The sequence below is a fragment of the Telopea speciosissima genome, chromosome 10, assembly GCF_018873765.1.
Source record: "Telopea speciosissima isolate NSW1024214 ecotype Mountain lineage chromosome 10, Tspe_v1, whole genome shotgun sequence".
In the NCBI taxonomy this organism is placed as follows: domain Eukaryota; kingdom Viridiplantae; phylum Streptophyta; class Magnoliopsida; order Proteales; family Proteaceae; genus Telopea; species Telopea speciosissima.
The window spans coordinates 58,659,284-58,685,065 of record NC_057925.1 but is presented as its reverse complement, the minus strand read 5'-3'; the positions used below and the strand labels follow the sequence as shown (position 1 = coordinate 58,685,065).

General features: G+C 37.0%; 2 protein-coding genes across 2 annotated transcripts; both read left to right on the top strand.

Moving 5' to 3' along the window:
• Window positions 1–231: 231 nt before the first annotated feature.
• Window positions 232–23,165, top strand: LOC122643814 (extracellular ribonuclease-like). Its single transcript, XM_043837391.1, has 3 exons — window positions 232–237; window positions 5,841–5,850; window positions 21,870–23,165. Exon 3 carries the CDS (start codon window positions 21,906–21,908, stop codon window positions 23,163–23,165), a length of 1,260 nt encoding a protein of 419 aa, XP_043693326.1. The 5' UTR covers window positions 232–237; window positions 5,841–5,850; window positions 21,870–21,905.
• On the top strand, window positions 7,156–19,551 carry LOC122642971 (E3 ubiquitin-protein ligase BIG BROTHER). The gene is made up of 8 exons (XM_043836598.1): window positions 7,156–7,259; window positions 7,357–7,520; window positions 7,948–8,173; window positions 13,436–13,470; window positions 13,659–13,703; window positions 18,633–18,757; window positions 18,977–19,085; window positions 19,194–19,551. The coding sequence occupies exons 2-8, from the start codon at window positions 7,380–7,382 to the stop codon at window positions 19,242–19,244; spliced, it is 732 nt and encodes a 243-aa protein (XP_043692533.1). The 5' UTR covers window positions 7,156–7,259; window positions 7,357–7,379; the 3' UTR covers window positions 19,245–19,551.
• Window positions 23,166–25,782: the final 2,617 nt, after the last annotated feature.

Below are 25,782 nucleotides of genomic sequence, written 5' to 3'. Positions count from 1 at the left end.
AAAGAAAGGGTGCTATAGTAGTCTCCCCTGACAGCAAAGAGAGCGTTTTTCCCTTTATTTAAACATTTCTCTCCTTGATTGAGTGGCTAAAACCATGGCTTGCCTTGCCCTCTCACTGTTTGTTAGGTTGGATTTGGTTTAAGTGGGTTTGACCTTCCATGGAATAATGTTGGGTTGGTATGCAAAAGGACATGAAACAAACATTCTGTTCTACCGAAAAAAGTTTGATAGATTAAGGTTGTCTAAAAATTATAAGAGGAAGATAACGCTATTTGGTCGTGTGCGATGCGTGGCCCTTGCACTTAGACATAGGGCCGCGTGAAATGACTACTGCACCTCCATGGAAGGGCAGAAAAACTTGAAGGCATGACGATCATTTTACGTGGCCCTGTGTCTGCGTGCCCTGCACTCAACCAGGTAGCATTCTTTCTCCCAAATTACAATTAGAGTGAAATAATAGGGAAGAAGTTTTCTGTCCGGGAGTGTAGCCTACGCCAGCACTCCCATGTGTCTATCTCTCTCCTCCTCAAAACAAGGGGGCAGAGGTGTCTTTCCAAATGGGAAGGAGAGAGAGAGAGAGAGACTCATGGGAGTGCTGGCAGAGAACTTTCTCCCGAAATAATATTATGAGAAAATGAATGTCCCTACGCCCAAATATAGGGCGCCATGAAATGATCACCCCATGTCCTAGTTGAATGCCTGTGTGCATGCTCCCATTGACCACCATGTTGACATAGTAATCACGCAGCCAGGCAGGAATCCTCGGGATCGACTCCTCTCTTTGGAGGGCATTGCCCAATGACTGCCCAATGAGGCATTCGAAGGCTGAGTTGTGCCGCACACATCCTGGCACATGCCTAGTCAGCCATTGGGATGTGTGCACAACCCACCCTTCTGATGCCTCATTGGGCGATGCCCTCTAAAGAGAGGAACCCAATCCGCGATCCTCCTGCCATTATGAATTTAAGAAAAAAAAAAAACAACAAAAGAGAAGGAATATCGAAGCCTGTAGTTTGCAATTAAAACCTAAAATGGTTTTAATAAACCAACCTTGTATTCACCCTAAAATATTGACACCGTCATAAACTGCTCAGGAGAGAGCGATGGTTTGACTGATCTAACCACATTCAAATTCTTTGCTAATGGTCCCAAGGATTTAGGGATTGGAACTCGACATTGAACGAACCGTTCTTGGTCGATTTTGAGTTAACTCGGCTTGCTGTAGCTGATATTTGCCTGGTTAATGAGGAGATTTGCAGTATTCAATATTATGAGTTGGATCAGTCTCGGTCGTCCTGTGGTAAGTTTTTTTTTGGTAAAGGTCCTGTCCTGTGGTAAGTTGGCCAATATAACTCATTTGATACTGATCCCTCGACCCATGGATAGTCTTTTAAAACCTTGCTATGATTCAAAACGGTATTCAAAATGAACCAAAATGTTTGCTATCCTAATGAGCTAAGTAGTTTTCTTTTAATTTCTGGCCAAAGTTTTTCTCCGCCCATAGAGGACGGTTCACCCACCATCCTAGGTTTTTGTATGTTCCAAAATACCCTCTCGATACCCATTTCCGCTAGGGATGTAAACGGATCGAATTCGACTCAAATAGTGCTATATCCGCATCCGCATTCGATTAGCTTTCGGACAGATTCGGATAGTGCTAAACGGATATGGACACGGATACGGATTGGATATTTTATCCGTTTACATGTAAATATAGCTTTTCGGATAGCTATAGCCTATCTGTATCCGCATTCGTGTAGTTTTCGGATGGATTCGGATAGTGCTAAATGGATACATACACGGATACGGAAACGGATTTTGACTATTCATTTACACCCCTAATTTCCCGCCCTCTCTTGCCCCTCGGTGAATGGGATCCTAGGTGGAGGGAAGCTCCGTCCTTTATTTATTTTGATGAAAAATAGTTTTCTTTCAATTGTTTTGTATAGTTTTAACCATAGCTGGAAAACTAGGTTTTCTGATTCGACTTCTTTTTCAAAAAAACCTGGTGACTCGGCCTTGTCAAACTCGGTCAAAGCGAGTCATGTTTTCTTTTATTTTTAATGCAATAAATATATATAAATTAGTAAAAAATAAAAAAATATAGAAAATTATCGAAAAAACCAGAAAAGCAAAGAATCACATATCAATGCATTTTGAGTTTATAACACTGACCAATAGAAGGGAGATGAGGAGTTCTTATTGTTTTAGAATACAGATTTACTATTTTACTCAACCCAATTTTTAAGTGAATCAACTTTATGATTTTTGAAAAAAAAAAACGGACTAAACTTGTCAAGTTTGTCATAACTCAGGTAAAATACGAAGTCTTATTTGACTCGGATGATTTATGACCGAGTCTCATCATGTTTTATCCTAACCTAGTTTACACGACTCTTGACCAGGTTTTCCAAATTTTTGATTCCTCAGGTGATTCAAACCAGTTAAAACCGGTATTCCAACTATGGTTTTAACATTTGCTTTTTAATCTTTTTAATAGTTCTAGCTTAAATACTTTTGGAAATAACACAATGAGCAAATAAATGAAGGCGTCAAATTCTAAATAAACCTATAGATTTGTCATTTAGACACTCCCTTTCTTAATTTCATATTTTAAGGACATGGAATAATGTAATGGAATGAGCACTAAGTGCTCCTTTATTTTTCCCTCCTACTCTAATGACTCACTTTTAACGGTTCTTTTTCTATAGTTTGAAGAAGGAGGCTTAGTTTACCCAAAAAAAAAGAGGATGAGGCGGCTTAATGTTTTGTGTTTATTGTACTCTTGAGTGTGTCAATGTGAACTTCAATGTGAGTTTGAGATCCTCTAGTGATGAGTAAATTCCACACTTAAGTGAGTGAGTCCCAAGAAACCCCACAGTTAAGTGATATTGTCTAACTCTTGAGTTAAGTGATCCTACTTGTTATCTTGTACTTTATTCCTTATTAAGCAACAACACTCTAATTAATTTTCTTTTTTTATTTCACATTTTCAAATTTGAGTTGCTTCAATTTTCTTTTAGAAAAAAATTTCCTCATAATTTTGCTTATCCTTCTACTGTAAAGATTCACAACTACAGTATTCCCTTCCCTGTAGTGAATGGAATTTGGATCCTTTTCTTTCATTCGAGTACGGGATTTTATCCAACAAGTTTAGAGGATAGATAGATGCTAAGGTCTCTTGCACATGGTTCAAGGAATTGTTCTCCAATAGGTGGAATCGCCCGAATTGGATCAATATTAGCCGAGGGTGATCCTGATTCTTGACTGATCCAATACTGATCCACTAGTACAACCTAATTGTAAAAGGTGACAAAAACCGACTTTTATTAAAAGCAGAAATCCAATTCAGATCAATATAGGTTGAGATTGATCCCGATCAGATTCCTGATATAGATGTCAAGCTATGATCAAATGAAGTTGACAAAGTAACAAAATAAAGCAATGAAAATCTAAAATTACTAAAAGAGTGCACAACAATGGTTGAAATAATAAAAGGATGGGAGAGGGTTCCCTGAAAGGCAGCATGGTCCCTGCACTGGGACTTGGGAGTGTTCTTGGAAGCATCTACAAGGGTGAGATTTTCCACCTTTCATGGAGTGTGAGGCGGTCATTTCGTGCCCCTCTGTGACTTGGCGCAAGGCCCGCGCTGCCTTTCAGGATTTTCCCCCCTAAAAGGATGAATGCCAATATTCCTAATTAAGCACGTGATTGTGTTTATCTCTCTCCTCCCACAATAGGTGACAGATATGTCATTTCATAGGAGGGAGGACAACATAGTTTAAAGTATCGATCTCAAATTGCCAATATTGCTAGTCATCGATATATCAATCCGATATAGATCGGTATGATATCAGTGTTTTTAGGATAAAATTGTCTGATACAGCTGATACGAGCCTATACTTGATCTAGTATGGATACCAATACTGATCCCGATCAGCCAATAGTCGACACCTTTAAGGCTTAAATAGTTAAATCGGATTTTTATCCGCTCCATTTTTTACATCCTCCATTTCTCCAATTTCCCCCCTTAGATTGATGACACGTTTACACTCGACATCCAACAGCCTATTTTGAAAGACCAAAAATTTTGACCTCAACCCTAACATCTTATATTCTCTTTCCTCTTTCTCGAACTTTCTCACTCCTCTCTCCACTCCTCCCTCTCTCTCTCTCTCTCACTGCGAACCTAATCCCTCATTCCTCTCGATTTGCCAGAGTACCCATCGGAGCAAAAAAAATCCAGAAAAACTGAAACGAGTGCCGGACGGTGCCGCTGTGACCATCACACCATGGTCTCGCCAGGGGGTTTCTTCTCTGATCCTTAACCCGGATCTTCAAGCTAGGGTTTCTGGTTTGACTGCAGTTGCAATAAATCTCTAGTTTGCTTGCCAAACCCTACTTTTCTCACTTGCTCTGTTAAGATCTAGTGTTTTCTTGTTTGACTCGCTTTCTTACAATGTTTCCTTACCTACTCTGTTTGGATTTGTGCTTTATTTTTTATTCGATCTCGTTTTTAACTGCATTAATCTCTTTGTTTCTTCTTGATACCCTACCTATCTTTGATTTTAGCAGTACTTTGTTTGCTACTTTTCTTAGTTTGTTGCTTCGATCGTGATTGTTTGTAGATTTCGTTTCTTTCGTTTATGTGCTTTAGATCTGGTTTCCTAGTTTGTATTATCTTAGATCCATACCTTTCTAGTTTCCTTCTTTTAGACTTGTCTTTCCTTGGATCCATGTTTTCTAGTTTTCTTTCTTTTAGGTTTCGATTTGTTTAGTTTTGTAGTTTCTTTTCTAACCCTAATATTTTCTTTCTAGTTTTTTTTATGTCTTTTTTTGATTTAATGTGATATTCTGGGGTTTCTACCTAGTGATTATTCCCTTGCATTGATCAAAACTTGGGCTTGATGATAGATTCATAACTAGGTCTATGCTATTATTTCTTTTATTATTGCCTTACTTGCACCTGAAGTTGATATGAAGCGAAAATTTGCATATCAACAAAAAGAACACCATAACTATTTTCTTATGTCTGATTCCAATTATTGTATTGGAGCTCATCTTTTTTTTTTGATTGGCAATGGTGGAAGAGACCTGAGTGGGAATAAGCTCACAAATAAGCTGCAAACCTTTGATCAAGAGTTCACATTTATGTATGAGGCTCTTCGTGTAAACTATAAAAAAGGATACCTTATTAGAGTTGTGAGGTAAGATTCACCTTGGATTCGTTTTCATGCTAGTACACACAAGGAGTGCAAACATAGGGTAAATTGTCCTTGCCTGTCTACAAGGCATCTAATAAGTTTACATTTTTGTAAGACGAACCAAATTGTAGACAGACAAGGACAATTTACCCTATGTTTACACTCCTTGTGTGTAATAGCATGAAAATGAATCCAAGGTGAATCTTACCTCACAACTCTAACAGGGTATCTTTTTTGCAGCTTACACGAAGAGCCTCATGCATAAATGTGAACTCCTGATCAAAGGAGCTTATTTGTGAGCTTATTCCCACTCAGGTCTCTTCCACCACTGTTAATCACAAAAAAGATAAGCTCCAATACAATAAATGGAATAAAAAATAAGAAAATAGTTATGATGTTCTTTTTGTTGATATGAAAATTTTGGCTTCATATCAACTTCAGGTGCAGGTAAGGCAATGAATAAAAGAAATAATTGCCTCTATAGACTTGGTTATGAATCTATCATCAAGCCCAAGTTTTGATTGATGCAAGGGAATAATCACTAGGTAGAAACCACAGAACAACCTATTAAATATAAAAAAAAGACAAAAAAAAAAAACTAGAAAGAAAATATTAGGGTTAGAAAAGAAACTATAGAAAGCGTAGGGTATGCTACGCTACGCAGCCTGTTTGCGTTCTTTCTGTCATATTAAATCCTCAAAATCGTCATTATCAGCCTTTTCCACGTAGGAGGATCAAAATTTCTTTGTTTTTCAATTTATCGCTTACAATATCTCACATGTCGTGAGATGTCGCAGTCTTCTCGTCTGGTTGATGTCGCGTGCTCCTGAACTCCAGCATAAAAGCGCCAGATGAGGAGAGACTAGAGGGATGGATAAGAAGGAAAAGAGAAAGCAAAGAGAGAGAGAGAGAGAGAGACAAAAACGAAACCCATTTCCTTTCGCTTTCTGGTGCTCTTCACAAGACACCGGCCTGGGCAGCTTAGCTCTTCCGTTTGTCTGCTAAGAACCTGAAAGCGATCAATGTGTGTCCTGAAACTCTCTTTCTGTGTCTTTATCATCTAGAGTTTCAAGCTTTCAGTTTCACTTTGAGTTTTTCTTCCACTTCTTCTGTTTTGCCTTCTTTTGCATCTCATTGTTTTGGTTTTCTTGTCTTTGTTGATTCACGATCCGCAGAATCACCCACATTGTTGCTTTTCAGAGAGAAATTCGGTCATGTTCGATGGAAAAATGAGGTAAATGGTCTTTTATCGAATGTTATTTATTTATCGTTTTCTGTTTTTTGTGATGCGAGAGATTGCAGAGATGCAGAAGATAGAGGCAATAATGTTTGACAGATGATAAAGGCTTTATGTAGTTATTTCTTTCTGCGGACGGAAAATCTGATTCTTTCGCTGTCTATTGTTTTTTTTCCCCTCCTTGTGTGACTTTTTTGGTGGACTGATCGCTGGATTGCAGGAGAAATTTTATGGAAATGTGCAGAGTTATTGTTAAATGAGGTATTAATGATGCCTTTGTTGCATTACTATTTGATCCTCTTGACGTTTCTCTTAAAAAGAGATGTTATAGAAATGTCTAGCGTTAGTTTGCTCGGAATTCTAATATTTTATCTTCTGTTTCGTTGAGAAGTTGCAGTAAACTGAAGAGAGGCATCAATGCTGTTTCAGGCTTTGACAGTATATTACCCTGCTCTCATCAGGTAGTGATATTCTGGAGTCTTTTCGTTTCTAACTCTCTCTTCCCGACTAATTCAGACAAACCAGGATGTGGCCAATCGAAAATATTCGAAATTGATTTTGGTAACAGCATGGTTTTTCTGCATGATTTGTATCCAATAGTTGTCAATGCTCTAGGGAAAAAAGAATTTAAGGTGGATGATGAAAGAACCTGAAGAGGATTTTCTGAAACTAGGAGTAATTGTAGATTTTTTATATCTCTAGCTGATTTGGTTTTACTTTTCTTTCAGGGAATTGCTAAACGGAGCCTGATAGCGAAACAAGTTATGTTTAAGCATTGTTGAGTTTCCCTGGTCTCCTGAATTTTGTGAGGATCACTGGTACTATCTAGAGATCTTCGTGGTTTTCCAGTTTCAGGCCGACCGTTTCCACCGCGAAGTAGTTCAGGTTGTCGTTATTTAAGTCCGGTTTCTGCAGATTTCTCACAAGGCTGGTTCAAAATGAATGGGAACCGACAAATGGAGGTTCATTACATAAATACCGGATTTCCTTATACTACTACCGAAAGTTTTATGGATTTGTTTGAAGGTCTTGTATATGGTCAGGCAGATTTTGCCATTGCAGGAGCAATGCATGATCAGGTAACTTAATCTGCCAGTTGATTTGATTTCTTGATCTCTGAATAGATTGTTATTACAAATTCTCCTGAGCTTTCTGGTGTCAATCATACTGAATATTTGCAAATCCATGTGGTCAACTTGGACTCCATGTCCCTGTTTTCCACGGAGATATGAAGGAGAGTAGTGATTGTCAACGGTTAAAAGGAAAAAAAAGGAAAAAGAAAATGCGAAGAACACTAAAATTTGTTGGTCTATTCATCTATAAGAGAAATTTATTGCTTTCTGGTTGCCCCTAAGAATAATCATCCAATAATTTTTAAATTGTTGTCTGCTTCTTTTGATCTGTGCTTATTTCTGTATTTTTAATTGCATAACGGCTTTGTAAAGATTGCTTTTTAAAGAAAACTTCCATATAAACTGAAAAATTCTATTTCCACTTTCTATGCAGGAGAGTACATACTGGTCCATGCATGCAAATTCGTATAAATTTGGATTGTCTGGTCCTGGGAGCACTTCGTATTATGCCTATGAGGTAAATGATCATTTTCCAAGAATTGATGGAGGTCAGAGGGCTTGGGAAAACCCTTTCACAATGAACAGTGAAGAAACTGTACCTGTAGTTATGCCGGGAGGAGAAAATGCCAGTGTAAACAACATCACCAGCCCAGAAGAATGTAAGTTATAGCTCCTCAAGTTTTGTCCTACTGTTATATTTCCATATTGATGTGCTGGATCAAACCTTTGATTGGACCACTGCCTGGATTTGTACAATTTTTTAGCTATTTGATTGGGTACCAGCTGGTTCTTGTCAACAATTGGATGCATAGATCCTCTAATGCAAAGTAACAAATGTCTTTGCTGGATATTGACTGTCCCTAGAGCTTGTCAGTACCTTGTCAGATGAGTTTACGTACTGTAAAAGTTGCTTCTGAAACTTGATAAGCTATATATATATATATGGATCCTAGATACTTAGGCAACAAGAAGATTATGACTATTACCAACCATAAAATATAATAGAATACGGTACTCCCTTGTCCCTCGGAAATAATTCAACATCACCACAGAATTCCTTCAATGTTTAATTGTTTATCTCTGTTGATACTGAAAATCCTACTTTGTTCTTGTGTGATATGTTCTTAATCTTCTGCGTTGACTATATTGAATTTTTGGTGATGTTCCTCCGGATACAGAATCAGATTGGTGATATGTTGTGGTTAATATTCATTGACAAATGTCTGGTGGTATCCAGGTGGCTTCAAGTCATTATTCTGTGTCATTGTCTCCTTATTTTGCATGTTCACAACATCGTTTATTTGAGCCTTGACCTCTATGTCTATTGGAAGATCTCCCTAACTCTAAGGTTGGCTTCAGGGGAATCAATGAACCTGTGCTCTCCCAAATGGCTCCTGCTCCTTTTCTTCTCCTTGGTCCTGATTTGCATTTTCTCAATAATCACATGAACTTCGAACCTCTATGCTTGTTAAAATTATCGTGGTGCCCTTATGTAAATCACGATAGAGGTAGTCCCTCTATCGTGGATATGTTTCTTCTTTTAGTTCCTGCTCTTTTAGTAGTTTCTATTTTTTTTAGGGGATTGTCTTTCTATTTTCGTTCCTACTCTAATTAGGAAAGATTTCTATTCTCTTCTACTTCTGAAGTTATAAATAAAGGTCTGTGAGAGAGGAGTGGGTATCGGCTGTAGTTCTCACAACAGCCTCCCTTCCTACTCCTTTGTCTCTTCTTTCTCTATTCTATTGGTTCTTATTTTCTGATATTGCAACAATGCTTTTTGAAGATCTTTCCAACTCAAAGGTTCTTGTCTGAGATTCAGTGGGTCCTTGGCCTGCCAAGTGCCAATGGGTTCATTTCATTTTGTGATTCTTGAACCTGATTTTGCATGTGCATGTTTCCATTCACGATCACTTAAGCTTTGGGCTGAGACTTTTGCGGCTTTTGACAATCTTCCCAACTGAGAGGTTGGCTTTTTGGGAACTTACATTTTCCCCCCATGAATACTAGGATGATCCCTGATGAATCTCTTTCTTTGAAGCTACCATCAGTCAGTGGAGACTAATTAGCCTATTGGTGTAATTCTACCATTCTGACTCAACCATTGATTTAGAGTGAAATATTGTATTCCTTATTTTGCACATGCAATCTTAGCATTCACTTGAGCTTTGGGCTGAGAATTTTGTGGCTTTTGATGATCCTCCCAACTAAGACGTTGGCTTATGGGGAACTTTACATACGTTTCAATACTTTTTTTCGCCCTTTTACATCATTCAGAGAGACTAACTAGCTTACTTGCTGTAATTCTGTCATGTGTGTGTCGTATCTGTATTTTTGGGTAATTTAGTACTGAATTTGAAAAACTCAAAACAGTACCAATAGTCAAGATCTTTAAATCAAAGAATAGTTCAGATCATAGGGAGAATCCTAGCAGATCTAGGAGAAGGGTATTTAGGTAAAAATTCAGCAAGCAAGAATAGAAAACAAAGAAATTGATGAAGAAGTAAACAGTAAGCAAGTAGGGGCAATACAGTAATTTCCAAATCCAAGAAAAGTTTCAGAAATCAGGGATTAGGTTGGTTTAGGTTGCTAAATCGATTCTGCATATGGACTGAAGAACAGTAAACAAAACTGAAAAGTAAATCAGGGAATTGATTCACTAACACAAGCCTAGAACAGTAGCTATATAGGGGTAGAATAGGAAAACTCTAATAATTTTAAATCAGCAGGTCAGAATTACTTCAAACTCGGATCAAATTCATGAATAGGTGAAAGGAACATTCGATCAAACTATCTCTAATTCATGCAAAAAACACCTTGCATATGATCTTTTAGAAGCATAGGTTCTAGTTGCAGCAAATTCGCAGAAATAGATTTTACTTGTTAATGGATGAAGAAGATGATGGAGTAATAAGAACTACAGAAATAACACCTGGGCTTCACACCTCAAGGTGGCTCGATTGGATCAAACACCAACCTATCCTAATCGCACACAAGGGGTTCCTTGATCAAACACAAGGGGTTCTTTGATCAAGCACAAGGGGTCTTGATCAATGCTGCAATTTCTTTACTAAATTTGTGTACAATGCTAGCCTCCCTTACAAACTTATATAGAAGACTCAAAAATAGACTGCACTAAATAGGAAAGGCCTAACCCAATCCTTAACTAATAAGGTAACCTAAATTGACTAGGAAAGTGAAATAATAAAGGAAACAGAGTCAAAACAGGACTGGACTTATAAAATCCTAATACAACCTAACTAATATACTTAATAACAAGTAAAATAAAGAAATAAAGTCACTTAACTAACTAATGCCGTATGCCTAGCATATACCCATATTATAAGCCCATTAAAGTGGCCCATTACAAAGAAAACCTATGGAATCAAAGGCCCAACACATATATAACCCATCCCAAAGCTTATTTCCAGTAAAATGAGCCCATTTAGGTGATTTAACTGCATCATTGGGTGGATGTTATCATTTTGATTCACCTACATTTATCAGAGCTACTCCCAAATCAACTCTAATGCGATCATTCCTAACTTTATCCTTCCTAGTTTTGCCACACATCTATCTAAACATTCTCATCTCCGCTACATTGAGTTGATCTATATGATGCTTCTTAACAACCTGACATTCTTCTCATACATCATAGCCGATCTTATGACGGTTTTATAAAATTTTTCTTAGTTTTAAAGGAATACTTAGATCACACAACACACCGGACACACCTCTCCACTTCGTCCATCCTATTTTAATTCTCTGTGAAACATCATCCTGTATATCACATTCTTGATTTATGATTGAGTCTAGATACCTAAAATAATTTTTTTGCAGAATCTCCCTCCCATGAATTTTTCCGCCTCATTATCCGTTTCTAGTGTAACTAAAGTTACACACTATATACTTCGTTTTCATTTTACTTAAAACCTTTTGATTCTAAGGTTGATCTCCATGACTTCAACTTGGCATTAATCACTGCTTTTGTCTCATCCACCAAAACAATATCTTTGGTAAAAAGCATACACCAAGGAACCTAATCTTGAATGTCTCTGGTTAAATCATTTGTGATAAGCGCAAACAAATAAGAGCTTAAAGCTGATCCTTGATGTAACCCAATTACAACAACTCAGCCTTATCCTTGATGTAACCCAATTGTGATTGGGAATTCACTACCTTGACCCCCCACGGGCTTTACACTAGCCACCGCACTATTATACATATCTGTAACTATGTCCGCATATTTACTTGAAACACTTCTATTCTCTTGTACTTGCCAGATCAACTCTCTAAGGACTCTGTCATAAGCTTTTTCTAGGTTAATAAAGACCATATAAAGATCCTTCTTCCAATCTCTAAATTATTGTATGAGCCTTCTAAGTATGTAAATAGCTTCTGTTGTGGATCTTCCTAGCATTAAACCAAAGTGGTTCTTCGAAATAGTAGTTTCTTGTCTCAGACGAGTTTCAATAACTTTCTTGCGTAATTTCATAGTATGATTCATTAGTTTTATGCCTCTATAGTTATTGCAGCTCTGAATATCACCTTTATTTTTATAGATCGGAACCACAATGCTTTTCCTCTATTCATTTGACATTTTCCTTGTGCTCATAATCTTATTAAACAACTTGATTAGCCAAGATAAAACATAGATTCTGAAGCTCTTCCACACTTCTATTAGGACCCCATCTGGACCTGGTGTCTTGTGTACTTTCATCCTCCTTAAAACCTCTTTTTCTTTAGACACCCTAATTTTTCGTATATATCTACACCATATGGTTTCATGATGGGTAATGCAGCCTTCTGAGACACTATTACTCAAAATGTCTTCATTTCGTAGGTTGTAGAAATAATCTTTCCATCTCTCCTTAATGTCCTCATCCCTTATTAGTACATTAACATTTTCACTTTTAATACATCTAACATGGTCAAAATCTCTACTCTTCCTTTCCCTCATTTTAGCTCTGTTATAGATAGCCTTTTCCCCTTCCTTTGTGCGTAGTTTGTTATAAAGATCTTCATATTGTTTCGCCCTTGCTTTTCCCACAATCTTCTTAGCTTCAGTTCTTGAAAATATATATCCTTTTAGATCCTCTACATCCTTAGTCCTTTGTCATGTCTTAAAACTGGCTTTCTTAGCCTTGATGACTGCTTGAACCTCATCATCCCACCACTAAGTCTCCCTAGAAGAATGACGCTTTCCTTTTGATTTGCCTAGGACATTTTTAGCAACATTCTTAATACAATAGTCATCTCATTCCATATTTTATTAGTGTCTCCATCAAAGTCCCACCTTCTTTGTTTGCCCAACTTATTAGTAAATGATTTCAAAATATCTCCTTTTAAGCTCCACCACTTATCCTAGGGCAAATAGGTTCACCTTTCTTACGATTCGGAATGAGATACGTATCCATGACCACTAATCTACGTTGTGTGCTTAGGCTCTCCCTCGGTATATCATTACAATCTTACATAACAACCTATAGGACCTTCTTATTAGAAAGAAATGTATTTGGCTACCATGATGCCCACTCTTGAAGGTAATTGAATGATCCTCTCTATTTTCAAAGTATGGGTTCACAATGGATAGATCGTAAGCCACAATAAAATCTAACATTGAAGCCCCTCATTCCTATGTCCAAAATCATATCCTCCATGTACACCTTTATAGCCTCTACGATCTCTCCCAATATGTCTATTTAAATCACCCCCTATAATAATCTTTTCTCCTTGACTAAAACCTTGTACTAATCCATCCATGTGTTCTTGAAATTGTAACTAACTAACTTCCATCCAGTCCTACTTGGAGTGCGTAAGCGCTAATTATATTTTCTATAATTTTATTCAGTGATATTATATTCCTATGTATGTAGAGATTCAACATACTTTTAATTGTCTTAGTTTTTGTCAAATTTTGGCAGGCATTCGGGGTAATCATAATGCTCGAAGCTCTCAGGTATGAAGCTTTCTTATCTGCAGATCTTCTACGAAGCATTATATGTAAATTTTTTTCTGAATAACCAAATATTTCTCAAGCTTCAAATGCCAAAGAGAATTACCTTGAGATTCCATTTTGCTTACAACTATTTAATAACCATATTGTAACTTACAAAACTGTGCTGCTGTTCCTCATTATTGTTGCAGGTCTTTTGGCAAGACAACATTGATCCTGATAACATGACTTATGAGGTTTGTGACTTATGATTTCCTCTTTTTTTTTTATTTCTTTTCTAGATATGATTCCTCACAATCTCTTTCTTACAACATGCTATATCTACATTCATTTGAGAACAAAATACAACTTTGATGTTTGGTTTTAGTTTTAGTTTTATTTTTTTATTTGTGAATAATAAATTTGTTACTGGTTATTTATGATGAGAGGCAGAAAGAGAGAGATGCCAAGATACTAATGGTTTGCAATTACAAGAAGAAAAATGTCTGTATAATTTTCAAGGAGAAATATTCTTGCATATTTTGTATGGACTTTTATTTTATTCAAACCTTTCTGAATTTATGTTAGTGAATTACCAAAGAGGAATCATACCTTTGAAATTGTCCCTAATAAACCTGAGGTGCTGACAGGATTTAAATCCTGCTGCAACACGATTCTGATATGTGGAAGCTGAGTTGACGTCCCAAAATGGGTTCACTTGTTCCTTCACTTTAGCCTCTTTGCCATGTCAGTTTTTAGTCTATCCCACTGCTACATGGCATAGAGATTTCTTTTCCTGGCTTTTTGATTATTTAGAAATACTCAACAGTTTATGAATTCTGAAGGGCTGTTATTTGTGGGAAAGTGTGGAGCAGGTTGGCTCATAGTCCTGACATAGATATAGTCACCCTTATTTGCAGCTAATCTAGAAGGTCCTCTATATGATGGTTGTCTGGATGTGCATGTGATGCCTCCATGTGACAGGAATACTTCACTGCAGCTGGCTTCATAACAGAAAAGATGGAAGATATTGAATCTTAATACTAGATTGTTTTAGGAGCAGAGGTAAAATTTCAAATGTTAATTTATCTATTGTCAGAACAAAATTTAATGTAAAAAGATGTTATTAGAGATCTAATTATGTGTAGCACATATAGAAAACACACGTGATCAACAAAAAAAATGTCTGAATAAACGGAAATTAACAATATATTCCCCTATGGGATTTTTTTTTGGTTGTGGGGGGGGGGGGGGATGTTCAAAATCATTCAGTGTTCATTTTTCTTCCTTTATTCAATCAATTTTCCTTGTTGAAACTTTCGTCTTGAAATGTATTTTTGTTATTATATTTTGATAATCTTAAGGGGATCTTGTACAGTGGGCGTGGCCGTGGGCTTTCACTCTAGCATTTTCTTGGATGTGTTTTTGTACTTTTTCTTTTGTCTTATTATGTAGTAATATCTTTTTATGTTTTTATCTGGTTTCTTTCTTCATGGGTACAACTTTACTTGTAATTTTCTCTATTTTTTTGAAATAATATTTCTCTTTCTATCCCCCCTCCAAAAAAAAGAAGAAAAAAGAATAAGATCATTATCAACATTCCTTCGATTATTTTATCACTCAAAGGTGGTGGTTAATAGGTGGCATGCCATCTTGATTTGACATTTTAGTTACAAGCTTACAATCTCATAGTTGATGTTTCTTGAATCTCGACCCCTTAGAGTTCTGGCATTTTGCCCTTCCCTATTCTTTTTGAATAATTCCTCTTGTGTAAAAATCTACTTTATAGTGTTCAACAAGTTGATTTCTGTGAGCCAAAAATAACATATTGATTGTTCAGACTTCATTGACAATTGCATGAGGTGGTTGGTGCTTATGTGTTATCTTCTTACTGCACTCTGATCTTATCGTAGTAGCTTCATTTATTCCCATAATTCTTTTAATTGCATCACTATCAGTATGCAGCTCTTTGGATCCAGGATATCACTTTAAAAGTATTTCTTTGTATTTCATTTGCACTTTATAGAGGGTGGGCCTTTGTGCAACAGTAAGGTGGCTCCATTGTGACCAAGTGGTCATGGGTTTAAGTCTGGAAACAGACTCTCTGCTGTGAAAGCAGGGGTAAAGTTGCGTACATTATGACCCTCCCCAGACCCCGCATTGGCGGGAGCCTCGTGCACTGGGTACGCCCTTTTTCATATGCACTTTATTTTATGGTTCCAGAATTAGAGTTGCATTTTGTTTCCTTAAACTACCAGATCCTTGGTCCTTCAGATCACTGTCAGTATACGGTTTCCAGACAAGGAAGATTTTGGACCCATAGTTGTTTGGCTTGATTGAATCTTACCTGTACATTAATTCGTAGTTATGTGAATGTTCCTTTCCACTCCATCATGACTTATTCGTAGCATGCTTCAAAGTTGACTCTATCAAGGACAAACCTAGTATAAGGTGCATCTACTTTGTTTATGGTGCTTGAATACTAGTTTTGCCAAGTCTTTAGGACATTTTTGCTTTTTCGAAATTGTGAAATCTTGTCTTGCATAAACTTGACTCAGTATCTCCACCATCTGGGGCTGGCTATATTTTACTCCAGTTTGTAATTTTGTGACATGAGATTTTAGACCCCCCCCCCCCCCTTCCCAAAAAAAAAAAAAAAAAACTTTAAAAGGTGATGTATTGACTTCAGACAGACAAGCAATGCAACCAATTAGTGTAGATAATTGGATAGAACACAGCTTTAATTATGATTTTAAAGTGCACTAAAGAATTAGCCCCCCTCCCCCTCATTGTTTTAGTAATCGGTATCGGATCGGCCGATTCGTATCGGTATCGACCTACACCGATACTGATCCGATACTGATTTTTACCATTTTTATTATTTTTAAAACCTTACTACCACATGTCCTTACCCTATTTGCCATACCACCGATCCGGATCGGTATCGGCCGAAGACCAATTTCAATTACAAATCCATGCCCCCCTAAAAAAAAGTTGCACTAAACTGTGACTTATACTGATAGAGGACAGAATGGGTGTCCTACAAGGGTGGTGGGTTTTGACTGAATGAATTGGAATTTGGACTAGAAACGAGTGGTACTAGCAAAGATTTGGGGATTGATTAGGATAAGAAATAAAGGTAAACAGTAAAAAAATGGTATTAGGGGTGCTTGAAAAGAGAATGGGAGCTTTTGGTCAGATTCAACCTGAAGAAACAAGGATGAATGATTCCTTACATTTTCTGCAAAAAAGATGAAGGATTTTGAATTCAAAGGGCTTAAGGGAGCCAAAGGATGTTTTGAATTTCTCATCTGTTTTTTCTTTTTAAATGTTTTCCATGTCGAGTGTTTTGATGAGATGTGATAGCTAGATAGAGCAAAGTACAAGGAACCATAATAATTGTGAGATGAATAAATTGTGTTGCATGATATTTCAGACCGAGAAAAGTAAAAGGAACCATGTAAATTTGGATGAACAAATTGTGTTACGTGATATTTCAGACCGTGTGTCTGTGTGAGTGATGCGCAAAATAAAGTTTGTGAGCGAAAGAAGGCGGAAATCAATATTTTAGGGGGGGTGGGGCTATGTTCTTTATGTTTACTGATATGTTCTGTTCTATTTGAAATTTCACTCAGTTTATGAAATTGTGGGACTTGAAATTTGATTCATGTTTTAAGATTGAAACACCAAAGTTGGTCAATATTTCATAAGAAAATGACCTAATCATAGAATATGGAGTAACACATAGTTTTAGGGGCCAAATTGGACTTACCAGGCAGACCAAGTTTAACTGAAGTGAGCCATCTGTTCATTTCCCAGTTGGATTCCTAGTTTTTAGAGAGGACTGGTGGCTAAACAAAATATTTTGAACTGGACAGGATTTATTTGATTCCTGGTCTGGTTTTAAAACTTCATTTCATAGCTATTTTCAGGACTTCTTAAATTAGATTCAATGTTTGGAAATTTCATAATTTTTGTTCAACTTTAGAATCATGAAGGCCAGTGTTAGAAGTGGAGGTTGACAACCTTGACTAATTATAATTAAAAAGAATTATTGCGCTTCTGTGATCCATAACTGCCCTAGAAATTAGTGACATGTCTACACAGTTATATGATGCCTATATTCTGTGTATAATCACTATATGGAGGTGCTGTATATCTTTGTAAGTGTCAATGGCAACTTACTGGAAATAAGACGGATTTTATGTCATGCTCTGCGTGTCCGGGTTCTTATCTTATCTTATTGTATCACACAAACTAGTGTCGTGAAAATTGTTTTTCCAATTTAATATATGATGCATTATGAATTTACCAATTCATTACTTAGTGCTAGTTAAAGATACATCTAGACTTTTGGGAAGTGGATGGGGTGTTATCGTTTTAACTGCTGGTCATTAGTTATATTAGTTCTATGAATTTGTTGTACACAGCTTAGCATCCTTATTGACAAATGGACACTTGATAACTCAGTTTAAATTTGGTTTCCTGATATGGTCACAATAATGCTCCTTGGCAGTGTGTTGGTGAAGCATCACTGGACTCTGGATGCATGCATCTCTGATGTCTTTCCTGTCATTATATATGAAGGGGACACCAAACTTTGATGCATGATGGGTGAAAATTTCAACAAAAAAAAAGAAAATGTTTTCACAATTGTCTCTCTGGTTGTATAGGCTCAAACAAATTGTAATACTGATCTGCTATACCTATTATTGGTCTCTAATCAATGGGAAAAAATCAGTTCATTATTTCAGTTCTACCTCTGTTGGGGAGATGGGGTGAATCTCTCATTCAAGATTCTTGCATGACCAGCTATTTCTTTTAGTGGGATTTTCTGGTGATACAAGTGCCATTACTGACATCTTTTTCCATGACCACAATTGTTTCACTTGGGATTCAGAATGATTCAAATTGATTTTAGATGGGTTATGTGGAATATAAGTAAGCACTTTTTATTTTCTTTTGGAAGAAATGATCTGATATTCAAATTTTGTATTAAATCTTTTATTTAACCTGCCCCACCCTCCCCCCCCCCCCAAAAAAAAAAAAAAAAAAAAAAAAAAAAAAATTCAGATCACCTTACTTTGATGCATTCTCATTGGTATTTATTTATCTTTTGCTCTCAATTTCGTGAATTGGCATTTATGTTGATTCATAAGGGTAGTGACCCAAACTTTTCATCACAGGAATTGCTTGATTTAGGTGAGGCAGTTGGAACTCAAAGTCGAGGTCTTTCTCAAGAACTTATCGCAACGCTTCCAATATCGAAATACAAATGCGGCTTCTTCAGAAGAAAAACGCGAAGTGAACGGTAACATTCAAGATTCTTGAACTTCTTGAAAGTTTCATAATCTTTCTTTTACCTTTTGCCTACATAAGCTGTAAACATGTCATGATATTCGGAAGCTCTAATTGCAGTTTCTTGTTTGTGGAGTATCTGGATGTTAAAATCATCTTCTACTTAAGAAAAAAATTTATACCAATTTTTAATCCAAGTAAGAGTAATTTTCATTATTCCTTGCAAAAACAGATGTGTTATTTGTCAGATGGAATATAAAAGAGGAGACCGGCGGATCACTCTGCCATGCAAACATAATTACCATGCAGGCTGTGGCGCCAAATGGCTTAGCATCAACAAGGTCAGTTAATGAGATTCTATTACTCCTGATTAAATACAGAGATGAGAGTTTGAGAATATATTGTTTGTTCTCGAGTCTTCCCCACTTACGATGATCTATTTTTCTCAGGCGTGCCCAGTCTGCTACACTGAAGTATTTGGTGAGGAATCAAGGCACTAGGTCTCCTACGATCAGAAAGAGAGACAGATATGCCTTCTGTCCTGATTTGTCCGCTTCAACCTATGGTCTGTCACCTTGAGTTTGGTTTTCTTTTTTGTTTTTTTTTTCTCCCACTTCCATACACAGCTAGAAGAGGACATTTGTCACTCATCTTTTCCACTATTCTTTCCCCCCTTTTTCTTCCCTTGCCTAGTTACCCTTTTTCTATATTACTTCAGCAGAAGAACCATGTTAGGTGTGATCAAATTGGTAGCAATGAACAATCCAGACTTGGTTTCTCCAAATATGAAGAATTAAATTTGTTCAATGAGTTTTGTACCCAATGTCATTGCAAGAACCAGGAATCATAATCCACTGATACAGGGCTGTGGGCCTGCTGGTCAGTCGAGATCCTAACCATTTGTGGTGCTCATGTTCCTGACCATTTTGACTGCTAATCTATCAGATCATGAGTTTTGAACAATGATCAGGATCGTTTGATTAGGAATGAACGCAAATCTTTTAGCCAGGTCAGAAGCTGTAAATGAAATCCCTGAGATTTCACCTGTGTCCTCTTTTCTTTTCCTCCTCTTCTACCACTTAGGTAAATTTGTCAAAAATGGGAAAGTGATACCTTAAACTGCCTGGTACCTGAAACCTTAAAACTTATAATTCCTTGAAATCTTAATTTGATGAACTTCATTAAAGGCTTTGGTTCCGTGAAACTCGAGTCTTGAGTCATTACACACCAATAAGTGAAAGCTGAAAAACTGCAAAATATAAACATGATCCCATGAAATCCCAACCCTACTGTGATTGATGTCATTGTAAAGTGTAACATTGGTTGCTAGTGATGGTTTGAAGAACAAGAAATCTTCGAGAAAAATAATTAGAAGATTGGAGCTTGTATTATTTATACGGAGAGAAGGCGATCACTATACAAAAAAATTCCCTTTTGTCGGAGCCCTTGTGTTCATGGCTCGATTGTGTGTTCCTCACCACTTCTGGGAGAGACACAATGCACTCTCTCTTAAGCTCATCTAGAAACCATGTGGTAAGAGGCAGGTAATTGATGGAAAAACTAACCAGAACGCTTTCTGATTGTGACTATCAATTTTCCATTTGGGGAAAAATAATGCTGCCTGGCATACAGTGAAATTTCAAATCTAAAAGAAGTGTTGTAATCGTTACCCCACATGGTTATATCGCTATTCCAAATCATTTTATATGTCATTTGGCTATTAAATTTCGTTTTAGTTTGCATCCAAATTCCCTGAGTTTGAAAAGTAAATAATAATTACATTTAAAAAAAATCATTATTATTAGAATCATGTTAAGTAATGAATACAAAAGTTAATATGTGTAAGTTTGAAAATTTTCAATTCCCTTTCCTGTACTTTCCCTTGTTGCTAATGTACCAAATGCCCTCACATGGGATTTTTTATTTTTTATTATTATTAGTTTTTGGATTAAAGATCCCCATGATATCAGTGTTTCAACCCCTTTGCATGCCCCAACTCATTTTACTATAGCACCCCTTTGAAATCCCCAAAACACTCCCTATTTCTCGTAATTACCCCCTACAACGCTCGAAACCACACGGGTGCCAGAGTTTTTATAGGCTAAGCATTAGTCTGTCATTATTTTCTTTCTTTTCACTAACCCTTTGAAAAAAAAAAACTATGTAGGACTTATTAGGAGTGTCAATTCTAAGTCTACAACGGTAGGATTGACCTGTGACGATCGATGAAAGGCCAAAACTGGCTCGACTTTTTAGCTAAACATATCGTTCACATTGCAAGGAGATGGGTCGACGAGTGCCCGATCTGACATGTTTAAACCCATTTATGGATCATTTGTTTTATCCCAATTATCCCTTAAATTTTCTATTTTATTTTAATTATGCATTTTCTTAATCTCCTTAATTAATCTATCTTCTCGTATTACGTAAGCTATAAAGGACTATGACCCATAAAAACATAGAATTGATAATTGAATTTTAATGCACTATGTAGGTAATGGGCAAAAAATAAATGAAGCACATAATCAATGCCATTTATATTGTTTGTAATTCCGTCATATCTATGTTTATTGAAATTAATGCCCATAGAGCTTCAAATGTATTGAGTTTTACTAAATTAATTGTAAGCCAACATTCCCTCAAATAGGTAATTCGGTTTGATTCAACGGTTTTATTCATGAAATTGAAATTTAACCGAATCGAGAAAAAATTCTAACCTTTGAAACAATAAGCAAACCGAATTGCTTCGATGCGGTTGGTTTGATTTTAAATGGTCAGGTTAGATTACAGTTCCACATTGACACCATAATTAAAGTTATATTGTGTGGATCTTGCACCCAGACACAAGAGTGCGCAAAAATATCACTCCCTTCCATGAAATAAAAAATCACATCTTGATACCCTTCATCCGTTCTTATTGACCACTATGCTGATGCAGAGCCACACGATCATGTAGCAATGTCTTGCCCTGTATTTAACCTTTCACACCAAATCAATTGGACACAAAAGTAACACTAAATCAAGACCTTTTGTCAGATGTTTTTACGGTGAATATGAGTGGTATCAGATTCTTCGAAGCATAACAGAGAACCCAAGAATGAAAAATGTTCATAACTTCATGGTAGAACTAGAAAGCAAGCAGGAAGTTCAGAACTCGAACAATGGAGTATCCACTAATCCATGATTGCAGATTCGCCGTCGGAGAAAACCCTTACATCATTAGGGCTTGTAAGCTCAGAGGAGCCAACAGTTTTCTATGTCATGAACGATTCAAATTCAACTCTTCCATTCGACAGAAGAGTCGGCCACGAGAAATTAGGGTTGAGAAGCAAGCCCGAGCCAAAAAATGGCTCTTCCCCTCCTCCTCCTCCAACGAAAGCAATTGGAATTCGATTTCTGAAGCTTGTATTGAGTGTTTAAGACGCTTTAATTTCCCTTTAATACTGGTTTCTGGAATCAGTAGCATTTACTTGTTCTGCTTCAATCTCTGCTCAGAAGCTCATGGAAATCAAACTCCTTTATTTGTTGGATCTGCTGCTTGTGAAGATGTTTCCAATTACTATTCCCGTGCTGAGAAGATAGAAGGAGAAGCACTAAAGAAAGAATTGCAGGCTATCATCTCAAGTCATCATCAATCCTTATCCTACAAAGAGGTATGGGAAGCACTCAAGATTCTTGATGCTGCTGATGTTGATAATCCTTATGATTCATCAGATATAATTGAAATTTACTCCTTGAGATCTGCTTCAAAATCCATAGCAGGAAAACTTGAAGGATGGAACAGAGAACATCTGTGGCCTCGTTCTTATGGACTAACTCATGGCCCATCTTTAACTGATTTACACAATATTCGTCCAGCAGATGTGAATGTAAATTCATCTAGAGGAAACAAATACTTTGGAGAATGCCTCAGGAACTCAATCGATTGTGTGAAGCCAGCAAACAAGGAAGCTGCTTCTGATACTGAAACAGATAAGGAGAGATGGGCACCACCTGTACAGGTTAGGGGAGATATTGCGAGGGCAATAATGTATATGGCTGTACGTTATGGGTTTCATCAGGTGGGTGGAAATCCTATTCTTCATCTTTCTGATTCACCAAGCATTAGAAACAGAGAGATGGGTTTGCTTTCAACATTGTTGAAATGGAATAGACTTGATCCACCATCAAGAGCTGAGCAGTTGAGAAATGAGAGAGTTTGCAGGCTCTACCAGCACAATAGAAATCCTTTCATAGATCATCCAGAATATGCTGATCTCATATGGAACCAATCGTCGATGGCATGGGTGAATGAGTTCCATTGCAAGAACAGAGGTAGAGACCAAACTGAAGATGTTATTGGGAGGCAAAAGCAAAGCAAGGGGATTATACCGAAGACTTCAAAGATCATTGGGAAGCACAACAATAGATGTTTGGAGTGAAAATTGTACATGGCCATGGCAACTATTTTCTATTCTTTTGACTATTAATACTCTAAAGCGTCTAATGCTTGTGTGGTAGAGGGCTCCACGCTAGTTATGGGAAAAAAGAATGCTAATCGGTCGTGTGATTCCTGTGCCTGGACAGAAGATTGTGCAAAATGATCGCTCAGCGCTCAGCTTCCAATGAACTAAAAAATCTCATTCAGTGAAATGCCCTTGTATGTGCTCTTATTGGCCCCCGCATTGATGTAAGTTTTACATGACCAAGCAATTATCTCTTGCCTAGTACAGGGCGGACCTCAGCGCAACGGTAAGGCTGCTCCAGTGCAACCTAGTGGTGGTGAGTTTAAGTCGAGAAATAACCATTTTGTATGTAAAGGAGACCACTTAAAGTGGCTACGGCCCGACAATAGATACAATCGATCCACTGAAGGAACATGTTGATATATACTCCAAGAAAACGAACCAAAATCTGGAGAGTTAACTTAGGTATTTGGGTAGTCGACTGATGGAAAAATAAAACGAAGTGGGGGTATTATGACCCTTCTACAAATCCCGTAATAATGGGAGCCTCGTGTGTTTTTCTTCCTTATCAGCTATATTTCACAATTAGGAATCACCCTCTCCCTTTATTACTCCTTAATTCCCCATTAGAGTTGGTAAGGCCATTATGGTCATATGGCCACCTTACTAACAACTATTATGAAACAAGATAGAACATGGATTTCTATGGCTCATAAAATGGCTAATAGAGCTAAAATAGAGAAGGAAAAAAAAAAAAAAAAGTCGGCCTTGCTAGGGGGTTACGTTTGATGAAATAAGATTAGAAATCCTGTTATTCCTCCTAGTGCTAGTTTACTGGTTTCAGCTGACTTCACTGGTTTAGCTATCAACAAACTATGTAGTATGGTTTGATCTTAATGCTGCCATCATTTTATAGGGAACAAAAACAGAGAAAATCACAAAAACAAGAGTCCTTTCTTATTGTATTGGTGTGTGGTTTGTGTGATTACACTTTCATCAAAAAAAGAAAAAGATGTCTAGGTTTAATCCCACATCGGATGTGTGAGTGTGATGTGTGTTGTGTATATCCGCCATTCCACGGTCTCAAAAATTGATTAACCTTTTAGTATTGATGTGTGATTACACTTTCATCAAAAAAAGAGTCGTTCCTTGCCCTGCTAACCAATTTTACTCGGATCCTAATGACAAGGCTCATCTTCTCACGTAGCCAAAATGGCATTTCTCAAACTGATTTATGCGTGACGGCGGAGCTGTCGTGACTCGTGGGACTATATGGAGCCATTAATATCTAATTCTGCAATAATTGAAGCATTTGTTAATTTTCATCTTCTTCATTTTTTTAGGAAGATTTCTCAAGACATATTTCTACTGCTATTTTTTTTTTGGAAGATTCCTCAGACATTTCTATTGCAGTTTAAGAGGTAAGGGTGTCAATTGATTCGGTCCAGTTCAGTTGGCCCTGAATCGGTTTCAGTTTGTTATGGGATTAACCCAAAACAAAACCATTAAGGGAGTTTTTGGTTTCAGTCTGGTTTGGTCTGATTTCTTAAGGTTTTTTTTTCTTTTTAATTTTATTGGATTCGGTCTAGTCCGGTTTAAGGTTTACATGTATACATAAGGAAATTAATGGGAAAATCTCCTCTCTTTTTTCCAGTTTCTTATCGGGTTAATATCTGTCAGGTCTCAGTTTTTTTTATTAGTTTCAGTCCGGTTTTCAATTTCAGTTGATGCAGTCAATCGGTCCTATTTGCTTTCAGTGTCTACCGGTTCCATAAAACCCTAACTTGAAACCAAACCGATAAAAAACTTGGTCCAGTCTAAACCAACTGGTTTAATCGGTCCAACTGGTTCGGGCTGAAGTTTGACACCCTTATTATGAGGCCATATCATTAACCCAAACAAATTCATCTACTGGTGCTTCAAAGTTTATCAACATCAGAAGGAGAGGGGGGATGGGAGAGGGAAGAGCATTAAATAAAAAAACCTGAAGGGCACTGCTACAGAAATTCACAATGGCCATTGTGAGGGGTTTAACTTGTGATTTGGTTCAAGAGTTCTTCTTTCTTAAAGACTTAATCCTTTTGGGAAAGAAAAATAATGGTTCACGAGTTGTCGCAAGTTATTCCAATCTTTAGAGAACAAAGATAACAATTTACATTCTACTTCAACTTCTAGTTTTGCTAGAAGCTCTTACTGCATGGAAACCTTTTCAAATAAAAAGCTGCTCTGGAACCAGTAAAAACAGAAGAAGAAATAGCCCTTTCTTTTTGGCCTCTTTGGACGATTTGGTGACTCACTAGTAACCATAAAATCTGCACTGATCTCGGAAACTGAATCCAATTCCATATCAATTGCAACAAAGTCCTATTGCATATCTATCTTAACTAGCTAATATTCTTTGGCCCTTGGCACATTTTCTGATTAAGGGGCCTTTACTCACAGATTTATGTTAGATCTATCTTGCATTTACAAATTGATGTCCATATCTTTGGTGGAAAGAAGGTTTTATTACCTGTGAACAATGACTCCATCAATTCAAGAACAAGTCGTGTATCGCATGAAATCCAAATACCAATAAATTCTGGTCTACATG

Coding starts and splice junctions, on each gene's coding strand:
- LOC122642971 (XM_043836598.1), top strand. CDS start 7,380: ATGAATGGGAACCGACAAATGGAGGTTCATTACATAAATACCGGATTT. Junction 8,174..13,435: donor CATCACCAGCCCAGAAGAAT/GTAAGTTATAGC, acceptor AAATTTTGGCAG/GCATTCGGGGTAATCATAAT. Junction 18,758..18,976: donor AGAAAAACGCGAAGTGAACG/GTAACATTCAAG, acceptor TTGCAAAAACAG/ATGTGTTATTTGTCAGATGG.
- LOC122643814 (XM_043837391.1), top strand. CDS start 21,906: ATGGAGTATCCACTAATCCATGATTGCAGATTCGCCGTCGGAGAAAAC.